This window comes from Vicugna pacos, chromosome 4 (genome assembly GCF_048564905.1).
Source record: "Vicugna pacos chromosome 4, VicPac4, whole genome shotgun sequence".
NCBI classification, from domain to species: Eukaryota; Metazoa; Chordata; class Mammalia; order Artiodactyla; family Camelidae; genus Vicugna; species Vicugna pacos.
Genome location: NC_132990.1, coordinates 59,361,937 through 59,375,065, shown reverse-complemented (window position 1 = coordinate 59,375,065; position 13,129 = coordinate 59,361,937). Strand labels below are relative to the sequence as shown.

At 37.9% G+C, this 13,129-nt stretch overlaps 1 protein-coding gene across 1 annotated transcript in view; it reads left to right on the top strand.

Moving 5' to 3' along the window:
• SVEP1 (sushi, von Willebrand factor type A, EGF and pentraxin domain containing 1) overlaps positions 1–13,129 on the top strand; it is a 159,735-nt gene that overhangs the window by 134,746 nt on the left and 11,860 nt on the right. Inside the window, exons 40-43 of the mRNA XM_072959895.1 lie at positions 2,328–2,483; positions 6,407–6,470; positions 9,068–9,241; positions 10,403–10,579. Of these exons, the coding sequence (XP_072815996.1) occupies positions 2,328–2,483; positions 6,407–6,470; positions 9,068–9,241; positions 10,403–10,579 (571 nt within the window). The remainder of the gene's footprint in view (positions 1–2,327; positions 2,484–6,406; positions 6,471–9,067; positions 9,242–10,402; positions 10,580–13,129) is intronic.

The window sequence follows — 13,129 nt, the reverse complement described above, 5'->3', positions numbered from 1 at the left end:
TGAAAGGATTAAATTATTTAATGTGTGTAAAGCATCTAGTACCTGCCTGGCATATAGTAGGGACACAATAACTAGTCCATTCTCCTCCAAGTTTTCCATTTATAAATCGTATGTGCTCGGTGACTGGTTGCTGCCAAGACTGAAAGCACGGACATCACAGGGAGCAAGTCAAGTAACTGTCAGATTCCCGTGCTGTCAGAATTAGCAGCGTTACAGATGATCCCTTTTAGATTTTTTTTTTTTTGAGTTTCCTTTCAACTTAATTTTTTCTATTTTTTTATTGAGTTATAATCAGTTTACAATGCTGTGTCAATTTCTGGTGTACAGCACAAATTTTCAGTCATACATGAATATACATTATTCATGTTCATATTCTTTTTCACTGTGAGCTACTACAAGATCTTGTATATATTTCCCTGTGCTATACAGTATAAACTTGTTTATCTGTTCTATATACACCTGTCAGAGCCCTTTTAGAGTTAGAGCTGACACAGTTTGAGGGGCAGCTTCCTCAAAGGCCTCGAGCTGTCTGAACCAAGCAGAGTCCCACCATACTGCAGGGAACCAACTTGACATTCTCCCAGACCTCCAGTTGGGTGTGTGGACAACTGGGTGGTCCTCCACCTGCCTGGCAGGACCCTGACATTCCGGAAACTATGAATCAATAATTTATTTTTGACAACCCTCATTACTTCACTCAGCTGAGTTTTAGTTTAATTTTTCAGTCTGAAAAGCTGAATACACCCTAAGTGTTTAAACGCATAAACTGTGTAAACCTATGATCCGTGCCTATAAATATTTTATTGTAATATAACAAAATTATTCTGCAGTTCATAGAACAAATAAACAGATGAGAAGATAAATAGGAATTTTGAAAAATGAATAGCAAAGGAGGTCCAGTCCCCATTCTGAAATTAAGACATACTACAAAACTGACTATACATCAATTTAAAGAAAAGACATATTACAGAATTACAAAGCTCCTATCAATATAATAGTAGTGTAAAATTCAGTAGAAGGGGAAATAAATGGAATGGAAGAAGTGACAGATAAGTAGATCTTGCTGAGGTCCTGCTGTACAGCACAGGGAACTACATTCACTATATTGTAATAACCTATAATGAAAAAGGATATATTTATGTGTATGTATAACTGAATCACTGTACTGTACACCAGAAACTAACACAACATTATAAACCAACTCTACTTCGAAAATAAATAAACAAACACACACACACACACACACACACAAAATAGATCTTGATAAAGAAATCGTCACAAGTCAGTGAAGAAAGGAATCATTAATAAACAAATCCCTCTGTTACAATGAGGTAACCCCTAGGGGAGAAATTAAAATATGCCAAAATAAACTCCAGATATATCAAAAGAAAACAATGCTATGTAGCTTTTAAAAGTTAATAGTAAGCCCAGAATAACTTATGCAAAAAGTATATTTATTGAAGCATTATTTGTAGTATTGAAAAATTAGGTACAATGTAAATTTCTGACATTAGAGGAATGTTTCATTATGAGGCAAACATTATATATATATAAAATTATTTCTGGCTCAGCTGTAGAATAAAGGGTTTAGCCCCAAGTCCTGTTTTAGATTGCTATCCAACTCATATGTTATTTTCTCAAAGAAAACAGAAAAGTATTAGGAAGAGAATAACAATCTTCAAGGGGAATATCTGTGCATGCCTCACTATACCCAAATAGAAGATTGGGAACATGTTCATTCTGACTCTGGTGATGGGGAAATAAAGGGCGTGTGTGTGTGTGTGTGTGTGTGTGTGTGTGTGTAGTTTTTTTTTTAACTATGTGACTTGCTCATAATATATAATAGAATGTTTTCAAGTATTCATGTTGGAATGGAGAAAAGGAAGCCATCTTTCCTTAAACTTTCAGTGGTCTGCCTGAAATTTGCTGTTTCTGATCAACTTTAGATTAAAATGTAGAATGATGTAAAATATAAGGGTGTATTAGTATAAGTCAGGAAATATTTGTATCAACCGTCCAGTCCATGCACCATAATGAAAACACACTTCTTGGTGTTCTTCATTTCTTAAAGGATTCTACTGGGAGGAAAATGCTTGTTTTAATGAGTTTAAGAAATGCCTAGATTGTTTAGTGATGACTGTTAAGGCCATCTAATGGTTCGTTGTATTTTTTAAGGCCAAAGATAACAAGTAGCCGAAGTAGGACCAAAGTCTAGGTCCTTTGACCGTCATTTTGAGGATTATTCTGTTATGGAACCAATGTTTGCAGACTTCTTGGGCCATTCGCATGTACTAATACCTAAATTTCACTTATAACTTGCTCTTTAGCTTGATGGTACCTGGGAGCCACCATTTTCTGATGAATCCTGCAATCCAGTTTCTTGTGGGAAACCTGAAAGTCCAGAACATGGATTTGTGTCTGGCAGTGAATACAGCTTTGAAAGCACGATTGTTTATCACTGTGAACCTGGCTATGAATTAGAGGTAAGCAAACGAATTGTTTAACTAGAGTTAATTTGTTTTTTCCAGTCTTCTTAGGAAGATTTTTAGTATGACACCATTTTGTTTCACTGATTTCAGTCCTAAAAGATGCCTGATAGCATCACACTTTCTAAGGAATGTTTAAAGTGACTTACAATTTTAAAAAGCAAAACAAGTCTCAGAAAATCGAAGCCATGAAAAAAAGAGGGCATTTGTATACCAGCCACAGAACTGATACTGTTAATTCAGTTGGTCATTTAAGCCTGTGTTCTGGCCTCCTATTAATCGTACTTCGGGACAAGGTAGTCCATTTCTCACCGAGGGGAGGCAACCACAGGGATTTAGGTATGCAGAACTAGGACTTCCTCAATCAATGGACCTAAATACCTTGGCAGGTTTTTGATTGAGATGCCCAGTTCCCACGTGGCAGATGTGGCTTGAAAAATCCTCAGAGCAGTTCTCACCAAACATCATGTTTGATCTCAAGACCATGCTTGGTTTGTAGTATTAACATCCCCTCTGCAGCACCTAGGTCTTCCTGTTTACTTTGAAGGGTATGCTGCAGTCAGTTTTTCAAAAAGCATGATCATATCATCAAACTTGACACTTCGAAGGCCTGTTTTATATTATATAATGTTGTCATTTGGTTTTTCAAGAAAATTCTTTACTGTTTTTGCTGTTACAATGCATTACACGTAGGTTCTGCAAAAGTAGGCATTGCCAGTGATTTGTTAAATGTGTATTGCATGTTCCATTATTTTCTTACTGATGGTAGAATCAGAGAATTTTCATAAGGCAGGCTCATGAAAGCTGGAATGAGGCTTATATGGGATTTGTTTTATTTCCTCAAGAGGTGTTTCTTAAGGATAAAAAGAAGGATGATAATATAAATGGTTGATTACAACTGGAGAGTTTTTCTGCTTTTGAAACAGTTGCTCTTCATGTAGGAGCAGTAATCTTGTAATTTGTTAAGAAAATTGGTGCTTGCAAGCAAATTCATTATTTTGAAAACGGACAAGGGAAGTGGGGAGAAGTGTGTTTTCAATGCTAGTGATGACTAGATAACCAAATAACAGATGAAGGGAAGTTTCTGGTCAATAAAGGATAGAATTTAAATCTCAACATTTGCGATTCTTATGAATTAATTAGGTTATCACCATCATGGCTATTTGATGACAGAAAAAAAATAGAGGCACCAGACATTATAACACCTCTGGATGGAAAAATATACTATTATGAAAAAGTCTTGCCCAAAAAAGAAAAGTTGAATTTGAATCTTTTGTATTTTTAACAAGTTCTCCAGAGGCCAAAGGTCAATGGCTGGGAATGTGGCTAAGGACAGGGACTTATTCCAGCGGACCTCCGCTACAGGCTCTCTGCTCTTGATGGATGCAAGACATCAGGGAACTAACCAAACCTCTCTGAGCCTTAGTTTCATCCTGTCTGTAGTAGAAATGCAATCACTACCTTGGAAAAGATGCTGCGAGGAGTTAAAAGAAAGAAAGTAGTGAGCACCACCTTTTAAGTATTGTCTGAATTCAATATAGGGGAGTTATTATTATCACTCTTAGTAGTCACATTATTAGCAAAATCAGACAAAGCAATTCAGACAACTAATGTAAATCATGTTAAATTTTTCTATGTAAATAAGTTATTTTTATTTAAGGTAAACAACTTTCTTGAGCCATCTAAATTTCAAAATTTTTAGTACACGTGCAACCTTCTTGAAGTAAAAATTGCTCCAGGCAAGTGAGGAATAAATCAAGATAAAGAACTCAAAAATAGGATGGTCGTGTTCTAAAATCCCTGCGAGGGAGCAATAATAAAGTGGTTCCTCTGATTCTAAAACTTAATATACACTTAAAGGTTGATTCAGCAGATATGTCAAAAAGAGTAACAATGCTAATCTGGATCTAAAACTCCATCTTAATTCATCAAAAACAAGATATGTAAAGGGACAGAGAGAGAAAACGAAAGAATAAAGAAAAATATGATAAAATTTGCAGCTTACCAAGGAGGGAGCCAAGAGATGGTGTTTGATTTTTTTTTTTTAACAGCAATAGTTACAGAAAATAGATTTGAGCTTTTGTGGGAACAAACATTGACATAGTGGGAACAGAATATTTATTATTCAGATTATTAGAGGAAGGAGAATAGCGAAAAAATATTAGTGGGAAAAATGGTACGTTAGTGACTAAAATTAACTACTTGAGTGTAGTCCATTCTGGAAGTACCCAAATAGTGAGGGAGCTGGCTTCAGTGGCTTGTCATCTACTTCCTCAAAATAAATTTTAAAAATTCACGAACTAGAATAGTATATTTTCCTGTGCATATAGAAGTATATAAACACAGAAAAAGTACAGCAAATGTTAATAACAGTGATTATCTCTGGAGGAAGAATCCTAGAAAACTTTGTTTTTCTTTCATACTTTCCAACCTTTCTATAATCAACACATACTACTTTTTCAATAAGATGAAAAATAATGAATATATATTATTTTTAAACCTTTTTTTTTTGGCCTTATTGTGTTTTTGAGTGGGGGAGGTGGTTAGGTTTATGTATTTATTTTTTTAATGGAGGTACTGGGGATTGAGCCCAGCACCTTGTGCATGCTAAGCACATGCTCCACCACTGAGCTAAACTCTCCCCCGCTCCATGAATATATATTAAAAGAAGTATTTCATTTTATTGGTTCAGTTATTTTCTTGGGAAGTCAGGATGGTATCCTTCCATCAAAGTCAATGGAATTTTTATAGGTAGAGATTTATCAGTGATTAAACTGATAGACAGCTCAAAGGAAATACATTTGAATAGAAGATGAAGGATGAAAGATACATCAGTCAATCTGAGATAAAAACCAACGTAGAGGGGTAACTCCTATCCAGACATCTTGCTAATTTACAACACAGCTTCAAGACAATATGATATCCAAAGGGCTCTGAGGATTGAAAAATCATGAGACAAAATCCATGTCCTGAGGTTCATATACTTGGCTTAGAGTCAAGCCCCTTAACACGTTTCTTAGAACCGAATCTTTTTTTTAGCATATAATGTTACAAAGTTTTATTTCTCTTATTTATTATTCCATAGTAAATTAGGAATTTAAAGCATGGGAAAAGGTTATTATTAAGAACATTGATGATTATGGTAAAAGACAAACAACAAAGAAGAAAGAAGGAAGGATGTGTAAAAATTATATCGAGAAATCAAAACCCAGTAATCTTAGCCTCTATCAGTCTATCATAACTGTGAGGGGGTTGGAGCATGGAGCAAACAGCCTATAAAGCTCCCAAGGCTATGAGATATTGGAAAATATACCAAAGTACATTGAGAATAACAACTATAAATAATTTTTTAAGTAAATTATATTATTTTTAGTCTATTTCAGAAAACAGGGAAATACATTTTAGAAAGATTTTTACTCAGAATATTTAAAATTTTATTTGCTTGGGCCCTTAATAGGGTAAGTTTGTCTTTAATGGATAAGTTACGTTGTCAAAAAAATTCAATCCTGTTAGCAATAAGGTATCTTGACAAATTTTATGTTCAAAGGTATAAAAAAACGAATTCACCTTCTTTGCTGTACCTCTCAGATACTGAAAAATGAACTCAATTCAAAATATTTTAAAATATCCTAAACAAATACCTCTGTCTGACATTTCAAACACATTTGTCATCAGTCTTTGCTATTGGCTGTAATTAGTTGTCATTGAAATAGAAAGTGAAACATTATAAATTTTAGGTAGTTTGATAAAAACATTTTTGAAAGTCTGAACCTACCTCTTATAATATATTTATTCAGGGAATTTATTTAGCATCCCAATGCCAAGAGTTTCAAGTTCATAGCTGAGGTGACTTTGCATTCCCTCATTTTCTCATTATAGAGGTACCATCTTGTCAATGACCTATTTTCATTGGTCCACAGGGGAACGGGGAACGGGTCTGTCAGGAGAACGCACAATGGAGTGGAGGGATGGCAACGTGCAAAAGTAAGTCAAATGGCACTTAGTCCCCAGAATGATACCAAGGACACAAAATCATGATGTGGCCACATTTTCTTTATAAGTCACTTTTGTAACTTAAAAAAAAGGGAGTCCATGAACCATATGAGAACCTCTAATGAGCTTTTGTTCAAGGGCACCAAACCAATAAAAGGGTAAAAAGCTGTAGTAGAGATTAATGATTAAATTGGAACAGAGCACAAGACTGCTGACTCTGGAATGGCAAACATTTTGTTTAGAAACTAGTTAATTATTGAGTTATTTTGCCTTCTTTTTGTGGGTTCCCCTCCCCCCAAATAATTACAAATTAGAATGCTTAGACTTGTTGCTTTTCGGTGACTACTGGGCAATACAGACATCTTAAAATGGTGTTGACGCATCTGTCCAATAAATGAATATTCGCATTTTTGGTGGAATCGTGCATCAGCTCATTTTATGAGAACAGCCAAGTTGATTTAGCAAGCCGGGGGTTAATTCCCATGACTTTATTCCCAATATATGGCCCAGATGATTCCTCTGCTGAAAGACAAGCTATTCAGATATAACGGGTTACCAGCTAAAGTGGCCAGCTTTTGATTTCTTTTGTTTTTAATAATCCTGGGCGGGGTCATCAAATTTTCAGACTGGAAGAGGTCTCTTAGACAAGCTAGTCTTCTATTCTCTGGGGAGTAACCAGGGCTAGGAGAGGGGGAGTGACTGGTACCAAAAATGAAGTTAGTGGCAGAGCAAACACTAGGGCTCGGGGTATTGAATCTTTGTGGTTTGCTGTTGTTTCAAACATATTTTCTGGAGTGGATTCATGACCTGACTTTGCATGCATAGGAATCTAAAGTCTTTTAAGGACTGTTATATGGCTGAAACTCATTGGAGAATATGACTGATTTTTAGTTCTCAAAAGGTTGTATAAATATTATGTATCTATTTTTTTAAAAATTGAGTGACATCTCAAGTCACAGAAAGGCACCATTGAGCATTTCTGATAATAACATTTTTATCCCAGCTGTTCATGATCAAAAAGTTTGTGAATGTGTGTTCAGGGAGGGGAGGTGGGAATGAAAAGAAACGTTGTCTGGCATAGGAAGCTGCTATGGTGTCGGTGTCGGGAATTGCTTCAATCTGGCAGCAGGTTTAATTCAAACCACGTGACAATGATTTGTATAACTTCTGTCTCTAATCTCTGAAATGCATGATAGTAATAAAATGCTCTGTATTTTTATAGCGCTCTATTATTCTTGATGGGAATAATATTCTTAGAGAATAAGACGCCTGTAGCACATTGGAATACCCCAGGGAGCTTTGAAAGTCCCTTGCTCATTGGCATCCTGTATCAGTTAAGTCAGAATCTCTGAGGGTGGGACCCCACATCAATCTATTTTTGAAAATCCCAGGTGATTCCAAGATATAGCCAAGGTTAAGATCTGTAATACTCACCAGGCTGAAAGAAGTCGGTTAGCATCTAATTCAGTGGCTCTTAACTCTGAGTGAGCATTAGAATCATTGGAGGAGGTTCGAAGAGAATACCAAAAACTAGGCTACTACACAGAGATTCTGATCCATTTGGTCTGGGACAGGTCCTTAGGCATCAAGGCTTCCCGGGGACTCCAGTGTGCAGCCAAAAGTGACATCCCTGGTCTGGACCACCTCCACTACCTTCGCAAAGATCATAAAATCCAGATTCAAAGTCACTTTCGAAAATTCTAGGAGGGGTAGTCCTGACTTCCTCGCAGCAGTTTCCTGTTAATAACATTTCTCACTGATGCAAAATCATTCCTTACAGTTACACTATAACTATCCATCCGTTTATCAAGTCTGTATATCCCCAGAAGCCATATAAAATGTCCCTCATCTAATTTTCCCCCAAGCTCGTGGTTCCCCGTTCTTGATACTTTCCTATTGTATTTTACCTTCCAATAATTTTATCTTCTCTCTCTGCTTACAAGCAGTATGACCGTGACCAAATTAGTCTCTCTGAGTCTCACTTCAAGTGTGAAACAGGATCATCTCAGAAAGTTGTTTAAAGTAAAATTGCTAGATTTAGCCCCAAAAAGAAAAAAAAAAAAACAGGACACTCAGTTAAATTTAAATTTCAGATTAAAAATACATTTTAATGGAAATATATCACATGCAATATTGGGGCATACTTATTCTGAAAATGTGCTGGCTCTTTATCTAGTAATCGATTTTAACTGGACGTCCTGAATTTTATCTGGTCCTCCCTTAGTTTAAGAAATAAATTTGATGATGTATGAAAAGTCCTTGACTACTGTTGCATCTGAACAAATGGGAATTCCTTTACTTTACCCATCTCCTCACCCATACCTCCAGCATTACTGATAACCAAAGATGACACTGTACATGAAGGCAGCTAACAGCAATAGCGCAGAATTCCAACCTTCAGCTGTCTGCACGTATTAATCCCAAACTTACTTGTGCTAGGTTTTTTTTTTTCCTTCTTCAGTGCGTGTCATTGCATCTCACAGACGAGTAGGCTTAATATTGTGTGTGTATCGAGTACCTTTAGCAGTGATAGCAGCAGAAGGAGGAAAGAGGCGGGGAATCATTTAATATGAAGCTTTTCTTTTTAGAGACCAGGTGTGAAGCTCCACTTGCGTTTCAGAACGGGGAAGCTGAAGTCGAAAATGTTACCACAGGAGTCCGCGTGGTGTATTCCTGCAACAGAGGCTACAGCCTTGAAGGGGCGCCCGAGGCATCCTGCATGGAAAATGGGACTTGGAGCCACCCGGTTCCTCTCTGCAAACGTGTGTGTTGACCTTAGGAGAGGTTTAAGTCACATTCACTTTCGTAATTAGTTTCCCAAATGTCTAGAACACAGTGGAAACTCCGCTGATAAGTGAGCTTGGCCCAGAGAAAACGATCCTTGCATATCCAAACCAAATTCTCTGGGGTATTTTTAAAAATCGGCTTACATTATCCAAAACATTCTCGCTGAGCATCAACGTTTATCAGATTCCTTGGCTGATTACAAGTCCAAGGCACTGAGAGAAAATGCAATTTAACGGAAAACTTTTGACATCAATGTATAATGAATTTGATTGGGGATGTGAAACGGGTGGAGAAAAATATATTCAGTGTGCAATATTAATATAATAAGGTATATATAAATGTAGTGAATGAAGATAATTAGTTATATCCATTGGGATGAAAACAGTGTTCCCAGGCAAGGTATAAATTGAGAGAATTCTGGTTATCGTTTAAAATATTACAGTGCCTTTAAAATTCTGCTGACTCCCATCTCACTCACCAAGACGTCTTTTGTGCCCATTGAAAATCAGAAGAACCAAAATCGCTTGAAATCAGGGTTAATATGTGAACCCACTCTTGCACTAAAAGCATCATTTCCTGTTTTTCCTTCAGACCCACAGAAATGAATTCATCTTTATCCATGAGCCCGGCAAATGCTACCATTTAAGTTCTCATACCCTGTTTATCGTAGTGTGGGTCTGGAGTTAATATTGTTCTCACTCAGAAATGTCTGCTGATTGTCTGTCCTTCTGAAGGATGCTCAGTAAAAGAAAGTACAGAGACAGTGAGAAGTGTTTATTCCATGTCCTCAATATTCTTCAAATACTGAGGGAATGTTTGATACACCCCTTGATTTCTAGCCGTGAAGGGCCATGATTTCAGACGAGTATTTAATTTGCCATCTTAGAATATTAGGACCATGCGTGAGTGGTTGAATAACGTGGCATTTTCAAACCTTCACCTGATTTTATCCTGACAAATAATTTCATATGGATGGCAAGCAAGTCTGCAGTCTAATATTTGAAGTTCTGTATTTTTAAGCCTCACATGGTCGTCACTGAGAGCCCAGTTCCCACAGGGCTCGTGCTCTGCCTTCAAAGAAGTCAATTAAGAAGAGAGGGAAGCGATCAGTAAGCATGTTGTTTCCTTTGTAACAGCAAACCCGTGCCCGGTGCCGTTTGTGATCCCGGAGAACGCTCTGCTTTCTGAAAAGGAGTTTTATGTTGACCAGAACGTGTCTATCAAGTGTAGAGAAGGCTACCTGCTCCAGGGCCAGAACACCATCACCTGCAACCCTGACGAGACATGGACACAGACAAGTGCCAGATGTGAAAGTAAGTCGACACGTGGACTCCCGTTAATTTCATCGATACAGAATGTTTTCTCATCTTTGTGAGATTGTTTTCAATCAGGTAACTTCAGTGTGGTTATTTAGATCCCTGTCTTACCATGGTCATCAACTTCTGTGTTGCTACTTTAAAATTTTTGTCTTAAAAAATGGTCTTTGTGTTTCAAGCATAAAGAGAGAAAAGAAAAAAAAAAGCTTTCTAGAACTAGGCTAAAACCTACCTGACTAGAATTCACTGAACACATTTTTCAAAACGTGCTCTTCTAAGAATGAGCGAGATGTTAAATCTAAAATCCGTATTTTTCTCCACACCATCAGAGCCTGTAAATCATCCTTTAATAGGTGTGGATACAAAAACCATTCACAGTCTGTCTCCAACTTGAGCCTGTCGGAACTGCCTAAAGGGCTTGTTAAAAACAGATTGCTGGGCCCACCTGACTCCATAGATCTGGGGTGGGGCCTGAGAATTTGCATTTCTAACAAGTTTCCGGGTGTGGCTGATGACAGCGCTGCTGGTCCTGGGACCACAACTGGAGAACCTCTGGGCTTGCTTCGTGTTGATACTTAACACACAGTCTGGCAGCGTCTCTCGCTGCCTTGTGATAACTCTCGACATCTCTTAACACACTTAAAGCCTCTCTCCTACCCAATATCCTGCCCTCCATGGGGATTGTGAAATCAGAGATCTGAGTTTGAATTCTATCCTTATGCAAGTGCTCTAACTCCTCTGAACCTCAGAATCCTCCTGTGTTAATATCACCAATAATACTTGCCTTATAAATTCGTTTTGAAGAATAAATGAACTGGTACATATTTGCAATGTCTGCTGATGGGAAGAGTTGTAAATAACCCACGTCCCTGAATTTTCAACTCGCAGCCGACTGCAGTGTTAGAATTTTGATTTGACTCCAGGAAAGTGTGTACCATACTTTTAGCTGGGATTTGCACCCCAAATCCTTAGGAAATCTGCCCCGAGTGAGGTGGGAAGAACTAAGTGTGTATAAACCTTGACTGTCTAATCTCGTTTAAAGCCACCAGCCTGAGCTAAAGCAGGCCAAGTGGCCTGATTCTGCCCACACATCCTCACATTGGTCTTGGCTCCCGGAGACTCACCCCCGGAAAGACATGCACCTATTACAAAGGTCCCTTCAGTGCATGCTTAATTATTCCTCAATATTCTTGAGAAGATCAGGGGTTGCCTAGGAGAGAAGGGGACAGTTTCACGGTTGTTTGTTGTCCTCAATCCCTCTTTTGCATTTTCTGTTAGACAGGAAGCCTTGGGCATAGGACAGATCTCCTTCCCCAAGGATCTGAGCAGCCCCACCTTCCTCATTTTTTTTTTTCACTTTGTCCTGATATTCGTAGCTAAAAATCAGTGATTCAAATTTAGCAGGCATGAGAATCCCACCTAGGGGGAGTATGTAAGATGCAGGTTTATTAGCTGGAAATCCCAGAAGTTTGCGTTGTTAATACGAACCCAAGCTGGTTCCCATCTAGGTGGCCTGAAATCCATGCTTTGATAACCACTTCTCTAAACAAGCATTAGCTCACTGTGATCTTTTTACACGCTCTTCCCCGAGCCAGGAAGCAATAGTCCCCCAGTCCACTCAAGGCCAATAGCCTGCTCCAAAGGCCACTTTCTCTGTGATGCATACCGTGACAATCCTAATTAGACAGGCATCATTAGGTACATTCACCTCAATTTTTCTCTAGTGCAGTATCTCTAATACAGCTCTTTTTAAGTTGTGTTACAGTATTTCTTTGTCTATCTCCACCCATTTGTCTGAGCATAGATACAGCATTTTCTTCATTTCTTTGTTTACAGTTTCTGCAACAGAGTAGGCATTAATATATATCTGATACGGGGGGAAGGTATAGCTCAGTGGTAGAGTCCATGCTTAGCATGCAAGAGGTCCTGGGTTCAATCCCCAGTACCTCCATTAAAATAAATACATGAAAACCTAATTGCCTCCCCCTGAGAAAAACCAAATATATGTATTTGGTATTGGACTGACTGAATTAATTTTTTGAACTATGTTAGAAGCAAAAGAAGATTTAGAAGAATCAGATAAATGGACCGTCCCTTCTGGAAAGTTCTTAATAGCATAGTGACCACAAAGTGACCTTTTAGAAGCCAGCTCTCGAAGACTTATCCTAAAGTTAGCCTTATCCGACCTGGATGCTGATGAGAGTCCTGACTCCGGTCCAGTCCCTGTCCTGTGAGCCACCACAGGGCAACTCGAGTCATCTGGTTTATTCCTGTAAAATTCTCAAAGCAATATTAGTTATAAAAAAAGTTTATTTAAATATTCAGTACGTGTAGTTTTAAAAGAAAGAATTATCACTCAGTCTATTCATTCCTAAGGTGAAAGCCACTGCTTTTCCATCTTGAAAAGAGGGAAAACTAGCCTGAAACCTTGAGTTTCATAAACTTCATCAAGCTGTGGAAATTGATGTCTCTTTAGGCTACAGTGTTCATTCATTTACTTATTTTTCAAATGTGTATTGCGAGCCCGCTGGATGCCAGGCACAGTTC